This window comes from Artibeus jamaicensis, unplaced genomic scaffold (genome assembly GCF_021234435.1).
Source record: "Artibeus jamaicensis isolate MK-2021 breed Jamaican fruit bat unplaced genomic scaffold, CSHL_Jam_final contig_866, whole genome shotgun sequence".
Lineage (NCBI taxonomy): Eukaryota > Metazoa > Chordata > Mammalia > Chiroptera > Phyllostomidae > Artibeus > Artibeus jamaicensis.
This window is the reverse complement of record NW_026521994.1, coordinates 576,662-599,298: the sequence shown is the minus strand read 5'-3', so window position 1 is coordinate 599,298 and position 22,637 is coordinate 576,662. Positions and strand designations below refer to the sequence as shown.

Below are 22,637 nucleotides of genomic sequence, written 5' to 3'. Positions count from 1 at the left end.
CCAGCTAAACAGACACAATAAACCACAGTCCTTTACCTGTTATTAAATCTGTGTTCCCACCTTGTCTTTGCATGCTCCTACTCCCACTGTTCAGTACAGGGACCCCCATCCCCTCCACACACATGGGTCTCCCCACCGCTCACTCATCCTCACTGCCCCCTTTGGCTAGTGCTATTTTCCTCTCCTGGAATACACCACTCCTCTCAGCCAGTACGAACCAGGCACCCCCTGATCACTGGCAATTTTGTTCAGAGTACCTATCCTAGGCACTGGGGAGGGCACCCAGGAGGCAAAATCAGAAGCTTAAGGAAACTTCTCAGTGTTTGGGTTCTTACGGGAAAGCACAGACTCTCACAATGTTCCTTAGCCTTTCCTCCCACTGTTCTGTGTCCTGAGTCGGAAGAGGGCCTAGACCCAGGAGGGATGTCCAACCCGCTACCCAGGATGGCTATGAATGTGGCCCAACACAAAATCATTTAAATTTACTTAAAACCTTTTTTTTTTTTTGTTCATCAGTATTTGTGTATTTAATGAGTGGCCTGAGACAACTCTTTTCAGTGTGGCCCAGAGATACAAAAAGTTGGGCACCCAGAGAATGTGGCTGGGGCTCTAGGTGGACTTCAGACTTGGAGAGCAACAACTCGAACAGGATGGCCCCAAACCATGGAGTCTCCGGGCTTGAAACCTCTAACACACCCTGCCAAGTAGGCGCCCAGGCTCTGCTGGCACACCCAGTGACGGGGAGCTCACCATGTCCTCAGGCAGCCCAGGTTGCTGCTGGGCAGCTCGAACTTTAGAAGGTCTTCCTTGCATTGTTTTCCCTGCTCTGGCTCTGCCCCCTGGCCAACATGGACCATATCTACTCCATCTTCCCTCAGAGGTCTGGAGACCGACCAGTGGTGTCCTCTGGGCTCTCCTCATCTTTTAAGGCCGCGGCAGCTGCTAAGTCCTACCTTAGCGGCTGCCCTACTATGTCAAGTGGGCACTCACTGACAAATTCTTGAGTGTGAGAACATTTGTGATTTCCTTGCAGTACTTCTCCTTGCTCAACCCATGAGCTTCAAGGATGGCAGACTAGGCAAATGTTTGCTTAGTGAGATTTCCTATGTGTTGTTACCAACTCATCAAACACTGAGGACCTATTAACTCTATGTATGCTAGGCAAAAAGATTCAGTCCTTTGCCCACAAAGACGTGAGGCTAGGAGTTTCCAAATACTTGCTCTGATTACTTCGTTTAGTACAGTGGCCCTCAAAGTATCAATATCAGCATCACCTGGAACTTTCTAAGATGTAAATTCTTGGGCCACACCCAGGATCTACAGAGCCAGAAACTGGGGTTGAGTGCAGCTATCTGGGTTTAACGAGCCTTTCAAATGACTTGTATATACTGGAAAGTTTGGGAATCACTGTTTTAGATTGACCTGGGGAACTTTTAAAATTAAGTTAGGATTTCTGGGGGTGGGTCATTGGTTTGTCTGTTTCTTAATATGGTTTAAAATACACGCTCGGCACACTGAATAAACTGTCCCTGGGGCATCGCAAGATCTCCCTTTGCTTTTCCAAGTCCTTGTTAGGAATGATGGAGGTAGAAGCATGCCGGTGTGAAGAATGGAGCTGGGAGACAGGAGCACTGATGCTACTAGGCCTTGTTCTCTTTTTAACGACCTGGAGGGCTTTGAGGACACGTTCCTTCTTTTATGATCCAACAAAATGTATAGGCAATGTATTAGCAATAAAATGTATTACTAATCTATTCCATGCCAGGTCGTTAAGAGCATAGAGCTCTGCAACGAAGATCTTAAAACCTCTCTCCCAAAGACTCTTACTGATCAAGAACCACATGCATAACCACAGAGAAAGCTTCTCACTTTATTCTTTCCAATTCAATAAATACAGTCAGTGAAAGTGCTGAGCATGCACTGTGGTTCTAGAAGGCTTCCAACAGAAATGTATGCTAAGAGGTTTCAGATCTGTGACATGGACCAGAAACTGTCTGCATAAAGCAGAGCTTTTCTATGTCATAACACAGTAACTTTAAAATAGAGGAGGTACAATAGGTCAAAATCTATCAACTAGATTGAACTATGGATGGCTGGATGAGATTTTTCACCTAAACGTGGTTTTCTGGTTCCAGCCTTTCCTTGCTTCCAAGATACACACACTTCAAATCTTTCTATGAGTTGTGTGCTGAAGTGGGGGGGGGGGGGGCTGGCCGATGTGGCTCAGTTGGTTGGAGCGTCCGCCTGTAACTGAAAGGCTGCGGGTTTGATTTTCAGTCAGGACACGTGTCTAGGTTGCCGGTTTAATCCTGGGTGCTCGGGGCTTGTAGGGAGGCAACCAGCTGTTGCTTCCCTCTCACAGGTTTCCCTCTCCCTTCCTCTCTCTCTAAAAAGCAATGAAAAGAATGTCCTTGGTTAAGGATTAAAAAAAAAAAAAACCAGTAGAGGGAGGCTGACAGGATCGAAAACTCATCTCTCCTCCCAACCCCGGTACTTGATGATTATCAGCTTCCCACCTTCAGGGTGAATGAAAACACAATCCTAAGGAGACTGCAGATGGACCCAACTGGGACCCAAAGTTCAGTGATGCAAATTGTAGCTACTTCAGTGACAGCCAAAAAATAGCTTTTCTTTTGTTCACTTTTTCAACAAATATGTACTGATTGCCTACTACATGCAGGCACTGGGAAAAAGAGACAAGACGTTTTTGCTGCCCCGGCACTTATAATCTAGCAGGGAAAACAACAATAAGTAAGCAAAGTAACTTCACAAATTGTACACATGTGGAACAGAAAATAAATGAGGGTTAACAGACCAGCATAATGGGACATTAGAAGTCACCTAAAATTGGGCTTTATTAGAGGCAGTCAGCAAGGGATGTTAGAAAGGCAGGAAACAGACTTGGGTTTCAGTTCTAGACTCACAACTAACTAGCTGTAAAGGCTTTTAATTTAAACAAAAAATGCTTAGAATCAAGGCATACTTCATTTGGCTGAAGTATGCAGATAAGCCAACTGACTTCAACTCCTTGGACCTCAGTTTTATCATCCACGAAACAGGAGAATCGCTGTATTAACCCACCTTGTTAGGGAAACTAAATGAGATCACAGGGTAAACGGGTTTGCATGAAAACATTACAAGCACTATATAGAAACACAATACAGTTAGGAAAGCACTGGATTTGAGCTGGTAAGCACGTTGAGGGCAAGGGCTGTGTATGACTGATGGTTGAATATGTAATAAATCTGTCTCAAACGCATTTTGAATGAATGGCCAGCCAATTTTTGTGTGACTGCATTATTTTAGTGCCAGTGTCATCCCCCAGTCTGGTGACAGACACATTGCCGAAGGAATATACAGATTTCTTGTAACAAACTCTCTGATCTGTCACAGGGTTAGCATCTCTGAAATTCGCTTGCCAAGGTGACAGGTCACCTAAATTAAGATGCGGATCTTGAATGAATGTAATTACAGACCATAATAATGCCTCCTCTACTGTGCATCCAGCTATTACTTCACCAATTGGCCATAAACTGTGCATCATCATATAAAACAATAATTCCATCAATGACTGTAAAGTCAACAGCTACTTCCTTAAGGCAAATACATCACCACCTAAACTAAGAAACAGCTATCAAATAACTCAAACCACAAGTCCAGAATCAATGAAAATAAATGGTTGTTAAGGAGTCACATTCCTCAAATCTGTTTTCAGCATCAAATACTCATGGGGAGAAATGGGAATGTGGTCCATGATTATGGAGACTTTGGGGCAGGTTAAGGGACGGTGTTTGGTGGGAGTGATGATGAGTTGAACTAAAGTAAGCTCTTCCAAGAGCCAGATGTGTGAAGTAGAACTGGGCTGAACCAACTCTTACCTTTCTATTCAAAGGGTTTTACTCTCCCTACCCTCATCCTGTCCCAGCCCATCCCCTAAACTTCTGAATCTCCCATTGGCACACAGTAGCAGCAGCTGCCAGCACTGATCCAGACCTCACTAAAGACCCTCAACAGAGGAAGAAATATAGTCTCTGCTTTCTCACACATTTGACACCAGTGGGATTTCACTGTGCCTGATTTAATTTGGTTATTTTGATGTGGAAATATTTTGACCCACTGTGAAAGCCATTAAACTTGAGCATTTTCCCTCCAAATAACGTGTCCGTCTTGACCACTATCCCAGCTGAGGACAGAATAGCGGTATTGCCTACTGTGCATGTTACCTGGTAATTAAAACGTGAAAAGGTTTCCATTTTGACAAGTCCATTGTGAAGCAGCCTCATCACCACCATAGATACTCTGGTCCTTGAAAAACCGTTTCACTCAATATCATTTAGTTATAATGCTGGAACTTGACTCCTGTTTTTATCACTTAGCCTATGTTAAAATTGATATTATATATCATTTCAGTTGAAGTTATGTGAGGACTTACTTTTTAGAACTAATGAACAACCTAGGGGGAGCCATGCACAACAGCCCTGTGCTTCCAAGTAGGAACTGCTGAACTCACTCAGTGTCTTTCACCCCTGGCTCTGGGAGCCCTTGGACCTGAGTGGCTGTGAAAGGGCCAGTTCCACCCGAGTCCTCAAAGGACTACAAGCATCTACAAACTAGCAAGGACACTTATTCAATTGAGGGCTTTTCTTGAAAGTCCATCTTCAGTACACTGTATCCATTTTTCCCCCTTAGTTATTTCTAGAGAGATGGGAAAGGAGGGAGAAATAGAGGGAAACATCAATGTGTGAGAGATGCACCAATCGGTTGACTCTCATGCACCCCCAGTGGTGGGGGTCTGCATGAGAGTCAGCCCAGGCACTTTCAACCTGCAACCCAAAAACTGCAACCCAGGCACATGCCCACACGGGGAATCAAACCGGTGACCCTTTGGTTCACAGTCTGGTGCTCAAATCCACTGAGCCACACCAGCCAGGGCTCCCTTAATTTCTTAGAAGCAGCTACTGAGAGTAACACATAGTACTGATATATGAGCATTCCTTAAAGCTCATATACATGGTTTTATTTGAATTTTACTTTGTTTTTAAATGTGGTTACTCAACCGAATGGGAATACATATGCTATTAATATGGTATGCTGCTTAGCTGCTTGATTCTGCCATGCAGACGACAGTTCTTCAAGTCTGCTTCCATTTCCACCTGCAGGGTGGAATGTAGTAGTTCCCCTGCAGATGCTTTTCCTCTGGTTGGTTAAGGCATCAGAGGCCAGTGTTAGGAAGCTGCGTTGTTACCTGAAAATGTAGCATAAGTAGAAAACAGTTTTCTGTGGCAGAAAGAACCACACCTGGAGAGGGGTCGATCTGTATACCCTTATCTCCCTAAATAGTAGAAAGTAATTAAGCCCTCTTCTCCTGCGCCAGGGCCTTATGAGGACACAGTCATGGAAGAAAAGCCTCTTTGGAAAAGAGGGACCCAAGAGAAGCTGGCTCTGCTCTAATGAATGGGGACAGCGGGGATCCCATCAGGTCTGAGCAGGATAGCCCCCAGCTGGTATGGCTGACACTGGGTGTAGGGTGGTAGCCAGAAATTCAGCTTTGTCCTTCAGCTCTCGACGGGAGGCATGGTGACCTGCAGAGCCTGACCAACGTCCAGACTACCATCACAATCACAAACAACCACACCCATTCAAAGGAAAGCAGGTCTGGATCCAGGAGATTTCTTACACTGGAGTCCATGATGAGGGAAAGAAGGATAGGAGATAAGAACCATTTTTAGCTATTTCCTTTGTTACACAGTAAGTGAGCTTCATTTCTTTCTTTCATTAAAAAAATACTGAGACTGAAGGACTACTTCTTTTAGCTGAAGTATGCATGTAGGCTAGGGAGAAGTGTCGGAAACTATATAACAATGACTGAAGTTAGCCAACACAAGACATCTGAAGGTCTGTCTGCATCAGAGTGTTAGATTTTGCTAGAAATTTCCTGGAAGGCAGAGAATGTGTTTGCAGCTCTGTGACTGGTGCAGTTAATATGTGTTTGAAGATGAAAGACCAAACCTCCAGGGAAAAGATGCTGACCTCGTCTGGCCAATACTTTCAGCCACTATTATCTACAGGGACCACTGAAATGTCAGACAACCACTTAAATTACATGGACAAAGCCACAAACCCACAAAAGACACTACCGCATCCTGAGACAGACGCGCTGCTTGCTTGCTGCCAATTTTCCCCTCAAAGAGACAAGGAATTGATGCTGCAGGCTGGTAATGAAACGGGCTACTGGTACCTTGCTCCAGATTATTCTTGGAGGACTGGGATCGAGTCATGCTTTCTGCTTAATTCAAGACACACAAACATAACACACAGAGCAGAAAATCCTCCTGGATCTTGAATTCTGCTTTTGCTATGTAAGGACCCATGTGCACTATACTTGAGAGGACAGAAATCTGAACCAGCAAACAACAAAGGCCATAGCGCAAAATTTATTGGGATTATTTACTACTAAATATTCATATATATCCAGCATCACTGAATGGAAATAATGTAATTTTTTTCAAATGGCAAACCTTCCACTGTGGTCTTTCAAGAAAGTCAAAAACTTCTTGGTGACTGTATCTTTAACAAATGGAATGACCTAACTAGTAAAGTTAGATGTGTCTCAATCAGCTCCTAAACTCAATATTGCTAACATGTTTTTCTACTTAAAAAGCAAACAAAAAGCAGAGCTTCATAATTTAGTAATTATGCCACAGAAAGATATTTGATGAAAGTAAGCAAAGCACCTAGTCTCAACAGTCTTCTTAAAATCCTTAAATTAAGGTTGCTTTCACAATACCAATATAAATATTTAGATCCCCATCTGATGCGTTTCTTCACTTATATGAGTAGGAATGCACTCAAATCCTTAAGTCTTTACTCTTGCTTCATACTACAGCTGCTTAATTAAATTACCCAGTACAGAGGGCTGTACTGGCTGGACCAAAACACTTGATAAGAATTCATTACAATCTTTTCCAAGAAACCAAGATAATGTCAATACAAATTTTAGTGGCTACTGTGTTTACCACTTACGAATACTTTGTTTTTATAACAGGAAGCATGTTTGAAAATTCATCATTAATAAGTGAATTCCATAACACACATAGAAATAAATAAATCTGTTATAATGCAGGGGTGGGCGAAAGTGGGTTCCCAGTTGTATGGGAGTTAATAAAGCTACTGCAGTGATCATAACCTGCATGTCTTTTTCCACACAAACAAGTGTAAACCTACTTTAGCCTGACCCCTGTATAGGAATATCTATAAATTGTTCTTATTGTTCCCAATGGCTTTAAATGTAAATATGTAATTATATTAGTAATTTTATAAAGTCAAAATTTTTGCCTAATTTAACCCTGTATACCAAACGGTGTATGTGCTGAAGATGAGAAGCATTTTAAGAAGTCTCGTAACAGGAAACTTAAATACCACTTTGCACTGGTGATGGCATAAAAGATAGAGAAAATCAATTTCTCAGAAATTTTTAAAGGAAGAATAGATTTAAGAATAAATTTCTTTGGACTCTATAGCCCGTTTTATTCTACACCTTTCCACGCTTCAACATGATGCCAGAAAAAAGAATTTACTGAATAAAAGTAGCCAGGAAGGGAATCAAACATTTATAAGATATATTTATTATTTTTCTGACCAAAGTGCAGCGATTTTTTAAATCTTCTTAAACAATAACTATGAAAAAATATTCAAAAAATAAAATAGAAATGGGAAATTTAACCATTATATTTCTTCTACCTTATTCTAATGTTATTATATTTAGTCTGGAAAGCAAACCAAAAAAAACTCATTTTACCATAAATTTAGTACATGCATTTCAAGATTCCACTACTGAAAATTTGGTTGAGATCAACTTAATCACTAATAACAGTAAATAATAGAGCACAAGGAACACGTGTCATTAGAAGTGATCCTTGCCCCTTATCCTCAGACTTATGTCAGAATAAAGCTGACGACCCTGTCAGGCTCTGAACCCCAGTACCCCCATCCCCATCCCTGGACGCAGAGGCTGCGCCCTGCCACACAACTCTGTACATGCCGTAGGAAGGTGTAGCCTAAGTGTTCTTACCTTTCTACGGGATATGGCCAGTTATGTGATAAATGCTAAAACACTTCTAGCAATTCATTTCATGAGTTTGTTTACCAAACACACTATGCAAGAACTGACTACACAGAGTCCCTTTGGAATTTGGTCCATAAATTTACTTAACAGGTTGGACATTTAAAACCTGCAAGAAAAAGAGGAAATGAGGAATCCCTAGTCCTGACACATTATAATTACTAAAGGGATACACACATACCAAAAAGTTTTGCTCACAGAAGGCACAAACTATAAAAGGGATTTTCTTATTCAATAAAAACAAAGAACTAGCTAATGCCCTTCTTTGTTTCGTGAGCACCATAGCTAAGATGAAATTAGATCCAAATTCACTCTCTACTCCTGTGACAAAAAAAAAAGTTAAAAAATTTAATTTGTCTTACATACTTTGTGGCCATTAATTGTGATATAATTATGAAACATTAAAATTGACTTAAAAAGAGATTGTGATAGCAGCTATCAAAGCAATATTTCAAGCATGATTTCAAGGATGCTTTCAGGTCTAGAATTAGCCTTCTCTGTCAAAAATCTTCACAACTTCATTAAAAACCTATAAAGGAAAAAGAGATTAACAATTTTAAGAAACAGGTATTGTTAAAATACCACACAGCCTTAAAATGTGTCAACTTTATATTCATTTCCAAAATAGATCATTAAAAAACAATTAGGATTTCTTAGTTTCGTCTATTTTACTTTAGACGGTAAATAACACCATAAATAATACATATACAATTATGAAAATGATGTATTCAATTTTATTAGTGTTCTTAGGATAAAACAAAACTTCTTGATCAGCTACCAAACACTGATACAATAGAAGTGGCCTATCTTCCTAGTTCTGATTCTGAAACACTTAAGTTTTCTGATGTATTACACCTCACTGCTATAGAAAGCAGCAATGGATAAAAAACCAGAAACGACTAGATAATAAAAAAGAAAAGTCCAGAGGAAGAAGATTCAGGAATCAAGAAAAGACTGGGTCAATTAAAAGGCACTGAAAGGATTTGGAGGAACAAGTAGGAAGGACACAAGGACAAGAACTAAGGGGGTGAAAATGGGAGGGAGATGGGGAGCAAGGGGGGGGGACTAGGAAGGGAGAAATAGACAGAAAATTGTACTTGAAAAATAAGTAAATATAAATTTTTTAAAAATACACAAGGACAAAAAAAAGGCACTAGGAACAGCTGCAGGGCACCAAGGACTTGCGAACCGGAGCTGACTCGTGAGGGAGAGAGCAACGTCGAGTCACGGAAATCCTGCCCCGCTGGAGCTGTGTGCTCTGCGACAGAAGAGACGAAGGCAGCCTGGGGCTCCTGAGCCACAAGACTTGCCCTTCACGTTATAGATTTTAAAAAATGATCATGGTCCAAATCATAGTCTCAAAGTGCCAATTTTCCAGTGTTCAAGAAATGAGTTTTGGAAGTAATAGACCACTCACTTCTTAGGAAGAACAAGTCTGAAGTTGTAAAATCCATTTTAGACTACTCAAAATAAGAGAAAAAGCCTAATTTTTCATTTGGTCTCCAGTGTCTTGAAAAGCAAAGTATTCTGTCATAGTATTTTTTTTCTCCTGCCTAACTCCTCCATCACATTTTTACTGGACTTTTTTTTTAAGGCAGGCTAGAGATACTCACTTCATCAACAGATTTAGAAGCATCTATTTTCTTGACTTTCCCCATTTCTTCATATAAGTCAATAATTGGCTTTGTTGACTGAAGGTAGGTTTGAATTCTGCAAAACAAGAGGAACTATTGCAAGGTTCTAAGTATCTATCCATCCTCCCCCACGTTATAGGAAAGAAAGCTTAGAGGAAAACACTGGATCTGCCTCAGCCGATTCCCTGACCATCATCTCAGGTCAGCCATTCCACCTATGTAAGCATGGCGTTTTCTCTGTTTCTGGACCAAATGAGGGAAGTGTTTGGCCTGCTACTCAAGTTGCAAACTGAGGCTAAGGTGGCTATTGTATAAAAACTGCAAAGTACCTCTTTTCCAGGCTCTCTCTGTTGTCATCACTCCTTCCGCTGCTCTTTCCCCTCTCAAGACATCGTTCAACACAGATCTGAAAAGATCAATAAATTAGAAGTTATTTTGAGCCCTGGCTGGTATAGCTTAGTGGATTCAGCAAGGGCCTGTGAACCAAACAACCACAGTTCAATTCCTAGTCAGGGCACATGCCTGGGTTGCAGGCCAGTTCCCAGGAGGGGACGCATGAGAGGCAACCATACATTGATATTTCTCTCCCTTTCTCCTTCCCTCCCCCTCTAAAAATAAATAAATAAAATCTTTTAAAAAAACTAAAAAAAAAAAAAGGTACTTTGAAAAGGACAAAATTAAAAGGAGAGACATGCATTCTTTTAACCTGAAAAGAGAATGAAGTTTTAAGAGTTAAAGAAAAAACCTGCATTAAACCAAATGTGTCTAATTCATTAATCAACATATAAAGTCCTTTTAAATTTAAACATGTGGTTCAATTTATATAAACTAGGTTAAATAAGTACAGAGCATAATAAGAATTCATTCATGACTCAGTTTTTCCTGTGTATTTGTTTTCAAACCGCAATAAAAAGATCTGTATGTGTATGGTTCCAGCTAAGATATATTATTATTAACTTATTAGGTATGAATTACAGGCCTCAAACTTTGTTCTATTTCTGCTTACTTTTCAATAATTCCATAAATATCCAAATATTTAAAAATCAACGTATTTGCATTGTAAGAAAGTACCCCTTTTTAATTGTGAATAAACATTCCTTGGTTGTAAAGCTATGGTAACATTCTAAAGTTAACTTTGAAGAGTAAGTGAAAACATATTTTTGGGGGCTGGAAGAAGACAGTTATATTTTAAAACAACTCAAAGGCTTCAGCAAGTCCTTCCACCAGAGGATATTTGCAATTCAACCAGCCAATTTCCTTCAAGGCAGTACTTCAGGTTTTTTTTTTTTTTTTTAAGAAAGAGGGGAAAGGAGAGAGGAAAAGGAGAGAACACTGACGTGAGAGACACTGAAGGGCTGCCTCTCTTACGCTCCCAACCACCAGCAACCTGGGCACGTGCCCTGACTGGGAATCGACCAGTGGTGATGCCCGTGGGTGATACCTGGCCAGATGAGCCACACTGGGCAGAGCAGCACTTCAGATACTCACTCCCTCAGGCTGCTGGCATTAATTTAATGAAGTTTACAGGTGTGAAACAGTCAGGCCTTTTAATTAGATGTTCCCAAGAAATTAATTTAGTTATTCAAAGGTATGTCTAAGTATGCTATTAAAAGTGCCAACAAGAAAAAGAATGCTTTCCTGCTTTTTTTTTGCCTAAGATCATTTTACTCTGAGAAGACAAATCAGCTATTTTCAATGTTTCTGTAAAATAGAAACTTTTCTCAACTTCCCAGAAATGTGTGCTTCTTTTCCAGTAAACAATCATCCTAAGGCAAGATAACAGCTCATACCTAAGAAGTAATAGGGGGCAGCTTTATCAGCTAACATTATTGTACAAGTCAATTCCTACTTAAAAACAACTCAAGACAAATTGTTCTTTTGAAAAAAAACAAAAAACAAATTTCAGGTCCACAATGTTGCTGATGCCACTAAGTGTGCAACACTCTAATGGCAAGACAATGCCGTTCTGTCCCTGCAACGTTCCAATTCAGAAAGACACTGCTGCCAACATAGAACATAAATATCAGCAAAGAGTCACGTCGGCCCTGGCTGGTGAGGCTCTGCTGGTTGGAGCACTGTACTGTATTCCTAAAGGCTGGGGCACAAATGGGAAGCAACTAACTGATGTTTCTCTCTCACACTGATGTTTCTCTCTCTCTCCAAAATCAATAAACAATATATTTTCAAAAAGCCACTTTGTATTTCTGTATGGCTGACAATCAAGTTGCTTAAAACTCATGTGGGCAGATGACGATGTGCATTACCTCATTATTACAATCAAAAAACAGAACGAAAGCTACATCTGCCTTCCCATCCATGGTCTTGTTCCAACCTTGAAGGTTCTCTTGATTTCTTGGAAACCCATCAATCAAGAATTTATTCTTCTGAGCATTGGCAGCCATCGTCTGATCCATTTCCTAAAGGAAAAGAAAGATTCAGGGCCAATACTACATTAACAAAATTCAATTTCTTAGCAGGCCAGTGAATATGTTGGTGCTTGTTTTATTGTTATTCTTTAAATCCTAAGTAAAGTGTGAAGGATGCATAGGAAAAAAAGACTTAAAAGAAAATGATCCAATGTATTAACATGGTTGCTGGTGGAACTATGGATGTGTACCCTTCCCCCACTTTATGGGCATATACATTTTTTGTACTTTCTAAGATTTCTATAGTAAGCATGTACTGCTTTAACATATACATCCACAAAGTTATAAACAGCAAATGAGAAAAATAAGTATTAAGCAATATCTTTGCTTCAGCCACTGGAGACCTCATCCTGTCTTTCCTTTCCTCCACCCACAGCATGGTGCCGTGGTGGGAAGTACATATGCTGCATCTAACGGCACTTGGATTCTCTGCAGTAATTCAAGTCCAACTGCAAAAAGCTCTGGAAAATTATAACAGACTGCTAGCATTAATTGTAAGTGAAGGAGTCAATATGTTTTCTTCTTTTAATTGAAGCTAATTAAACCTAAATGCCACTCACTGGCTACCCCCAAACACAGGTAGCAAAGAAAACAATACCTTCAGAGAGACAGCAAGAAGAGCACATTTCACCATCCTCTTTCCAAGTCTGAATTTAAGTGCAATGTGGAAAAATGTGATGGGAGATGCAGATGTCCAAATCCCTACCACACCAATCACCATGGGATAAGCACAGATGCGTGACTTTGAAAAAGTCCAGAGGGGCCTCTATTCCAATGCAAACCAATATCTGGTCCCGTGAGTGCTCAAACTGTTTTCTAGTTCCTCAAGAACAATGGCCTTCAGGACTCCTGATTCCCTGATCCGAGGGCTGGCTTTATTCCAGCACCTAGCTTCTCCAACACTCACAAAACTTGCACAGCAAGCCTTTGTGCCCCTTCTATAACATTTCTATACCAATAGAAATTGGTACAGTGGAAGACACATGCAGAGGTACACCAATATTCTACTCATTCAACATACGTTTATTCAAGGCTAACTCACAGGGGACATGAAGAGCAAGGACATGGCCCCTAGGGAGCTCACAGTCCAATGGATAACAAATATGTAATTAAATCTGCTAAGTTCTATCGTGAGGCATAAGAAGATGCTATGATAAAACAAAGAAGCGAGCACAAACTACCTGGGAAACTTGGAAGCTTTATCTAAGAGGTGGCAGCAGAGCTGAATCCTGAATAGTGAAGTGGCAGGCAGACAGGGGTCCAAGTACTTTGGACGGTAAACTGCATGGATAAAGGCTCACAAATGAGAACGTGTACAGCTCTGATGAATCTGAAGTAAGCTGGTACAGCTGAATCTTAGGATATGTATATAAAATGGTGGAAGATGTGACTAGAAAGTATGAGGGGCAAGACTAATGAAGAACTGGTTATGCCACACAGAGGATTTGGTTTTTATTCTGGAAGCAATAAAGGATCACTAAGGAACTTTAAGCAAAGAAGAGTATGCTCACATCACCTTTCAGAAGAAAAAAAAGTCACCCTGACTGCACCATGAAGGATGTATTTGAAAGGGACAAAAATGATTTAGGCAAAAAGACTAGGAGGAGGCTCTAGAAGAAAAGAAGGTCTAAACTAAGGTGACAGTTATAGTAAAGAAAAGAGATGAAATAGAAGAGGATTAAGAGAAAGATAAATGAAAGGATCTGCTCACTGAATGAATGTGGGAAACTAAGGCAGACTCGGAAAATACAGCACAAAACCCAGATTTCTGGCCTGGGCAGCTGGGTAGATAAGACGGTAGACCCATTAAGCAGGACAGGAAATAACGGTGATCACATTTTAGATGGTACATTCCATCTCGGACGTGGTGATTCTGGAGCACTTGTAAGACATACCGGTGGATGCCTAGTAGTTGGTTAGAATCGCAGGTCTGCTGTTCAGAAAAGCATACTACAGCTGCAGATTTTGGCACCATTAGCACATGGAGAGCCTTAGGCATGGCTAAACCATCCAGCAAGAAATATATAAAATGATAAAAGAACCGAGGATAAAACCCTGAGAAATATATGGCTTAGGAAAACTTGCAGAACAAGATTTATCAAGGAGACTCAAGAAATAGTACTTATCGAAATAGGAAGAGAATCGAAAAAAATGGTGTCACAAAGAACAAAAGAAATGAATTTCAAAAAGACAGTGAGCACAGTTAAATGCTACAAGAAAAATGACAAAAATATCCCCTGTATTTAATATAGATTATTGGTAACAACAACAAGAACAATTTCAGTGAAGATGGACATAGAACCTGACTGCAAAGGGTTATGAGTAGAAAGTGAGAAAGTGAAAAACGTAGACTGGTCTTTCATGATGCTGAGCTATAAAGTGGAGAAAGAACATTACATCCAGAGAATAAGGAGATTTATTACCCTGGAATAGAAGTAGGTTATTCCAATCTCTGAGGCAAGAGGTAAGAGTATGTGTGAATAAGCTACTCTTCATCCTCAAGTTTCTCTGATTCCACCCAGATGCTCACATATCTCTTTCCTAGCACGTTTAAACTATTCCTTGCTGTTCCCATTCTTGTATTTGTCCTTAACTGTTCCTTACATGTGAAAATATTCATTAATGATTAGACGTGTAAAGTTATGAAAATGTGTGTTTTTTTAGATGGGAAATATTTTACTTTGATAGCTGTTAATCTTTGCATTTCATACTGAAGATGGTGATGCATACACCAGAAAAGGAGATACCGAGACTGAGAGAATGGCAACAGTAGGAAGGTCATGGAAGACAGGGATAAAGGCAGGGAAGGAGGTGGGAGGAAGGTAGGAAGTTTAACAAAAGAACAGAAAACAGAAAGGAGGAGAGGGAGGAAAACGAGGGGAAGAAGAAAAAGAAGAAACAAATGGAAAAGAGATCATCAAGTGCACACATATGAATGTTGAGTTGATACCAGACCAAAGCAAAGAATGCTTGCAACTGTCCAATTTCTTCCCACGTGGAAGCGGAGTTCCCAATCTTAAACACCATGATCATCTTCTACAGAGAAATTCAATACTCTGATTTTTTTCATTACTCTAAAGGTGGATAGATTTAAATTCTCAAACGAGATTAAACCTTGCTGGTTTAAATTGGTTGGCATTCACACTCCTTACCCTCTTTAACAAACTGATGGTTATCTCAACTGGCACAATCCTTCCATCTTTAATGTATTTTTCAATGAGTTCACCATACTGTGAATCAGGGTTTTTCCTTTCATCGCGAAGAAGTTCTCCTGCAGAAAGGTGTGTGTAGCCATATTTCTGAAAGAAACAACAAATAGGGGGGAAAATTAGAATATAGTTAACCCAGTAGGACTATTGGTTTTATCTCATTTTAATTTCTACACTCTATTTTTTCTTACAATAAAAAAGCTTTTCTTACATAATAAATAATTTAAAAATTTAGCCCTGGCTGGTGTGGCTCAGTAGATTGAGTGCTGGTTTGCAAACCAAAGGGTTGCTAGTTCGATTCCCAGTTGGGGAACATGAATGGGTTGTGGGCCAGGTCCCCAGGGGGAGGCACACGAAGGCAACCACACAGTGATGTTTCTCTTCTCCTTTCTCCCTTCTTTCCACTCTCTAAAAATAAATAAATACAATCTTTAAAAAAATGTGAGAGGTTTCATGTAATCTCTCAGTTTGCTTAAAAAACATCTCTTACCTATGTAGGGCATGGTAACTGTAATGTTCACAAACTGTGAAATCCTCCAGAAACTTATTTAATTATTGAAAGCATTAACATCTCATTATATTCCTTCACAAACACAATCAACATTTAAATGTTATTAACATTCGAAGAAGTGCCTAACAAATGTCTGTAAGATTCAAGGCAGCCCTAGCCAGTGTGGCTCAGTAGACTGAGCGCCAACCTGCAAACCAAAGGGTCGTTGGTTCGATTCCTGGTCAGGGCAAATGTCTGGGTTGCAGGCCAGGTCCCCAGTGGGGGCAGGACGGGGGCGGTGCACAAGAGGCAACCACACATCACATGATGTTTCTCCCTACCCCTCTGTCTAAAAATAAATAAAATCTTTTAAAAAAAAAATCAAGGCAAAAAAAGAAACCTCCCCCAAAACTCACCACTATTGGCTACACCCACCTTTTTAAAGTCTGCTTCCCTTCCTTAAACTCAACATGTCCAAATTGAACTCATCAGCATTTACACAACCCCCATTCTTGTTTTGTTACCCTTCTCAGTAAACAGCACACAATCAAAAAGTATCTTACCAAGTATTACTGTCTCGACACCTAATAAACCAGCATCTTCCTTCCTATTTTCCAAAGTCCATTTCCTACTTCTCCAGTGAGGTCTCATATTAGAAAGGGAATAGAGCTACCTATTTTATAAGTTAGTGGGATGATTAAATGAGATAATGTGTGGGAACTGCATACCAGAGACCCTGACACATAATAGGGGATAAAAGCCATCAATTACCTCTTTGCCACCATGAAAATATTTATCTTAAATAATCCAGAAGCATTTTACATTTTATATATACCATTTAAATATATATATTTTTAAGATTTTTAATTTATTTTTAGAGGGAGAAGGGAGAAAGAGAGGGAGAGAAACATCAGTGTGTGGTTGCCTCTCATGCGCCCCCTACTGGGAACCCGGCCCACAACCCAGGCATGTGCCCTAGACTGGGAATCAAACCAGCAACCCTTTGGTTTGCAGGCTGACACTCAATCCACTAAGCCACACCAGCCAGGGCCATTTTTATATTTTAACATGTGTATGTATATATTCACCTTAATGTTTTATGATAGAAAGACTAATGAAGGGGCTTATGTGAGATAACAGATATGAATATCCTATGAAAGATCAACAAGTATAATATTATGACTGTGATAATCATTAAGGAGTTACATATGACGTATTAGGTCATAGGTCGCAGTTGAGCCAAGTCATGTAAGAAGCTATGGTATTGTTCTGCCATTTCCCCAAGGTCAGAATGAGAATAGAATATAGATCTAAGAAATAACTCTGAATATTGAAAAGCTTCCTCTACATGAACTTGTACATTCTCTTTGTTTGAATCAAAAGAATCATAAAGTCTATTTTTTAAATGTTTTTACTCTCAAACATCAGGACACTCAGAACAATATCCAATGTTCAGTTACAATAATCATCTCGTCCCAAATTCTTAAGACTCCCTAAGTGGGATTTTTTCTTATCCATAGTAAGTGTGCAATAAATATTTAATAACTTAAATCTTATGTTTAATTTCAATGTTAAGATTTGAGGCATCCCATACACTCATCCCCTTTTATTTTTTAAATATATTTTATTAATTATGCCACTACAGTTGTTCTATTTCCCCCCTTCATTCCCCTCCATCATCCCCTTTTAAAGTAGCATTTCAATTACACATTTTACAAAAACTTTCAATTACCTAAGCTACAGCGAATTTCTCTCTTTTTTGGATTACAGAAGCCATACATTCTCTACCCCTTTTTCTATTTCCAAAAATTGTTAACTACACTTGTTCCTGCTCCCTAAAGTAAGTGACCAGTAAAGTAGTCAGCAAAGGAAAACAAACTCTTAAAATTGGGCATAAAGTTTGGTGAGAATAAACAAAACCTATAGTATCATACATGTCTCTCAATCATATAATTCCTTCCATTAGAAGAAATGACCAAAAGTATATTTAGTTGTTAATAGGTCTTTAAAGAAATCCCTATCATTTATAGAAAATGGAAATAAATATTAGTATTTAATTATTTAAACTGTTATGTTAAAATTATTTCCACACCACATAATTTTTAAATGCCTACTTGGATCACCAAGTACACTTTTGAAAGATGGATCAAGAAAAGACTTTATAAAAAGTAAGGTGTGACCCACTTTCCCATTTATTATGTACAATTTTTAAAAAGCGTTTTGCATATACACTATCCACAAAATTTTATAGCAGCTTCAATTCCCACTGCTTACTTGGACTCCTGCTTGGAAGTCTAAGTTTGCAGGATGCTCTCACTGGTCTAGAAATCACAGCATGTGGTAATACTGAATAAAGGCAGAGACAAACAGCACTAAACAATGGCAAATGCTCTGTGAAACACCAACAGTGTTACAACTGCTCTGCAGGGACTGCCTCTGCCTCATGAACAGAGACAATGAACCGAGACAGCTGGAAGCATCTTAGTAATTTAGAAATTAGAATACAGTTTGTTTCCTGACACTGCAGAGCTCGAATGTGCACACTTCATTTTGTGCATTTTACTGCACATTGTGTAAACTCAAATGTGCAGTAAAATGGGTTTTGGTATACCACTTTTTTTAAAGAGAAACTACTTTTCAAACTGTAGAGGTATACAAATGATATTTTAAAAAATAACTCATTTGTCAAGAAAGAAAATAACCTGATCTGCAAAGCCCAAAACAACCCAAGGAATTTAAATAAATATAACCATGTCAAACCTTTACATGTGTCTATTTCTCATTCACATTCCACTTTAAAATATATCTTCCATTTATCAGTTACTTTTTTATACTATATTTTTCTTAAGGATTTTGTGGAAGCTTCCTATCACAAAGTTTCACTTACATAGTAGTTATTATGGTATTTTTAAAGTGTAGTAACAGCTACACTTTAAAAGCTTGTTTCAAGCATTTTGCTGTCATTAGGTAGTCACTGACTGCAATTTTGAGAAAAGCAAGAATGGATATGTCCTAGCAACTAAAATCTAGTGGGTCACTAACTACAGTCTTAAGAGCAATATTCAAAACCACAGCAGGTTATAAATACCATAAACTACAATAACTACAACTACAAGCTACTATTCAACTAAAAATAGTTTCCTAGTAACAAATGTATAAACAGTTCATTTAGAGTAACTGTTCTAATGTTTTACTTTCATTTTCTTTTTTAAGAAATTAAAAAATAACTCTCACTTTTTCCCTCACAAAGATCTGGAGGGAGGAAAAAAAGCACAATGTTCTCAACAAGTACAAAATGGCATTCTATATAACTACTACAAGGGAAATGTTGACAATACTAGGATATCAAATCTCAAATCACCTTGATCAGTTTCTCTCAGCTCCAAGCAATTTGTCCTTTCTTGTTTCTAAATTTAGGTAGATGTGGTAATGTGTGAAGAAAAGCAATCAAACAAAAACAACAACAAATAAAGAGTTTGAGGGAAATGGCAAGTCCCGGGAGGCAAGAAGACATCCAAATGCCAGGCACCTCCTCCTGCCAGGGTGGCAATTAGAAAGTGCCACTGCACTGCTACTGAGTCTTGCATTACATAGAGGGAATGTAGCAGAGATATGAGATACAAATATATTTTTAAAATAAACCAGAAAGGAAGGAGAACTGTCAATATTTGCATATGATATGATACTGTATGTAGAGAACCCTAAAGATTCCATCCCCCCAAAAAACCCAAACTACTAGAACAGATAAATGAATTCAGTAAAGTAGCCAGATATAAAATAAATATCCAGAAATCAGTTGCACTTTTATACACCAATAATGAACTATCAGAAAGGGAAGCTAAGAAAACAATCCTATTTCAATTGCCTCAAAAAATACTGAGGAATAAATTTAACCAAGGATGTAAGACCTATACTTGGAAAATTATAAGACACTGAGGAAAGAAAATGAAGAAGATACAAATAAGGGGAAGCATATACCCGTTCATGGATAGGAAGAATTAACATCATTAAAACGTCCATATTACCCAAAGCAGTCTACACAATCAATGCAATTCCCATCAAGATACCAATGACATATTTCACAGACTAGAACAAAGGTTACAAAAATTTATATGGAACTGTTACTGAACAAAGTGGGATCTGGCTGCCTGCCACTGTATACACACATAACGAAGATTAATGGGGAAGGAAAAAGGTCTTTATTAAAATGTTGCCCAATTTTGGAGGAAGCTGGGAACTTCGTGGATCTAGGCCAAGCTCTTCCACAAACACAGAAAGAAGCCAGCCACCCCTGGAACTAGAGTCAATGTCCAGACACCCTGCTCCATTCTTATTTGTCCTCCTGGGGTCCAAGACTGTTACACAAATGGCAACAGCTCTCCATCAGGCTCTCTCTCCCTGGGGTGCGTACTTGTGGGACCAGCACTGCTATCACCTTGCCACAGCTTCTTCCTCTTGCCTGGACCACTGCCACATCACTGCAGCTGGTTGTGCAGTGGCTGTGTCCATGGGAGAACATGGACCCCCCAGCACCCGAAGCTGCTTGCACTCCCAAGGCCAGCAAGCGTTCTGGCCTGTGCATCCATGAGCTGAGAAGGGGCTCAGTCCAGGACCCAGGCTGTGCAGCATGGAGCCACAGTGTCCCATAGACTGCCACTATCAAGGTGCACAGGCCAGTGTGGGACTCAGCCTTCAGGAGCTGGGCCCTGACCCAGCAAGCAAGGGCAAGGAAAAAAAACAATGAGTCTCCATGTGCAATTCCATTTAAAAGATGGGGCTCAAAATCCTATGTGCTCCTGAAGCAAATAGGAGGGTCTTCTTCTCTGTCCAAACATTTCACTACCTCACACATGCCCTCTGCAGGGGCCTTCTCCTGCCACCCTGATCCAAAGTGGGGAGAGGGTTTCTAGTCCCATTGCAGCTTGGGGTGTCACTTGCCGTGGGGCTGGTTTGTTTATCCTTACCTGGCGGTATGGAAATCTATCATGCAGTTTTGGTCCCACTACCTCTGGCACTTCCTGACACCTCCTTGGGGGTCCCTCCCCTCTGCAACAGAACCACAAAAAACCTCGAATAGCCACAGCAATCTTGAGAAAAAACAAAGCTAGAGGAATCACCCTACCTGATATCAAACTATATTATAAGGCCAGAGTAATCAAACCAGCATGGTACTGGCATAAAAACAGATAAATAGATCAATGGAACAGAATAGAGAGCCCAGAAGTAAAGCCACACCTTTATGGTCAATTAATATTTGACAAAAGAGGCAAAAACATACAAGGGGGTAAAGACAGTCTATTCAATAAATGATGATGGGAAAATTGGACAGATACATGTGAAAAGTAAAACTAGACCACCTTCTTACATCATACACAAGGATAAAGTCAAAACAGATTAAATACATGTTAGACGTGAAACTAAAAATCCTAGAAGAAAACATAAGGCAGTAAAATCTCAGACATTTTTCATAGCAGTATTTTTCTGATATATCTGCTTAGGCAAGGGAAACAAAAAAATAAACAAATGGGACTACATCAATCTAAAAGTTTTTTCACAGCAAAGAAAACCATCAACAAAAACAACCCACTGAATAGGAGAACATATTTGCCAGTAACACAAAATTTATAAAGAATTTATAAAACTTAACACCAAAAACCAAACAACCCAATTAAAAAATGGGCAGAGGACCTGAATAGACACTTTTCAAAAGAGGACATACAGATGGCCAGTAGACATTTGAAAAATGCTCAACATCACTAATCATCAGGAAAATGAAAATTAAAACTATCACCTGTCAAAATGCCTATCACTAATAAATCAACAAACATCAAGTATTGACAAGGATGTAGAGTAAACCAAACCCTCATGCACTACTGGTGGGAATGTAGATTGTTACAGCCACTGTGGAAAGCAGTATGGTGTTACCTCAAAAAATTAAAAATGGAACTGCCTTCTGACCAAGCAATCCCATTTCTGGGAATATATCTGAAGAAACCTGAAACACCAATTTGGAAAAAATATACGTACCACTACATTCATTGCAGCACTATTTACAATAGCCAAGATCTGGAAACAGCCCAGGTGCCTGTCAGTAGGTGAGTGGATAAAAGAGCTGTGGTACAGTCACGCAATGGGGTACTACGCAGCCATAAAAAAGAAGGAAATCTTACCTTTTGTGACAGCATGGATGGAACTGGAGAGTATTATGCTAAGTAAAATAAGCCAGTCAGAAAAAGACAAATCGCATATGATTTCACTTAAATGTGGAATCTAATGAATACAATAAACAGACAAACAAAATAGAAACAGACTCATAGAGACAGAGAACAGACTGAGAGCTGCCAGGAGGTGGGGAGCGGGGGTTGAGGGGCTGGGGGAAAAAGGTAAAGGGACTAAACAAAGGAAAAACAAAAACTCAGAGACACTGACAACAGTATGGTGATCACTAGAGGGAAAGGGGATAGGTGAGGGGCGATAGAAGACGGTGAAGGGGGGATAAATAATTGTGGAAAGAAAACTTGACTTAAGGTCATAAACACACAATACGATGTACAGATGATGTATTATAGAATTATACACCTGAAACCTATAATTTTATTAGCCAATATAACACAAATTCAACAAAAATTTAATTAATAAATACATACATACACACAACAGACTGAGTTAAAAGTACTAGGAGTCTTTTAAATAGTTGACACATCTATGAAACATTTAAGACTAAGTTTAGTTTGCATTCCCTGGACGATTAGTGAA

The 22,637-nt window shown here is 39.4% G+C and overlaps 1 protein-coding gene across 1 annotated transcript in view; it reads right to left on the bottom strand.

The window, feature by feature from the left end:
- Nucleotides 1–7,498: 7,498 nt before the first annotated feature.
- Nucleotides 7,499–22,637, bottom strand: part of CMPK1 (cytidine/uridine monophosphate kinase 1) — a 37,790-nt gene continuing 22,651 nt past the window's right edge. The window contains exons 2-6 of the mRNA XM_037132702.2: nucleotides 15,335–15,481; nucleotides 12,021–12,173; nucleotides 10,086–10,162; nucleotides 9,736–9,832; nucleotides 7,499–8,651 (exon numbers count right to left, since the gene is read on the bottom strand). Of these exons, the coding sequence (XP_036988597.2) occupies nucleotides 8,610–8,651; nucleotides 9,736–9,832; nucleotides 10,086–10,162; nucleotides 12,021–12,173; nucleotides 15,335–15,481 (516 nt within the window). The 3' untranslated portion in view covers nucleotides 7,499–8,609. The remainder of the gene's footprint in view (nucleotides 8,652–9,735; nucleotides 9,833–10,085; nucleotides 10,163–12,020; nucleotides 12,174–15,334; nucleotides 15,482–22,637) is intronic.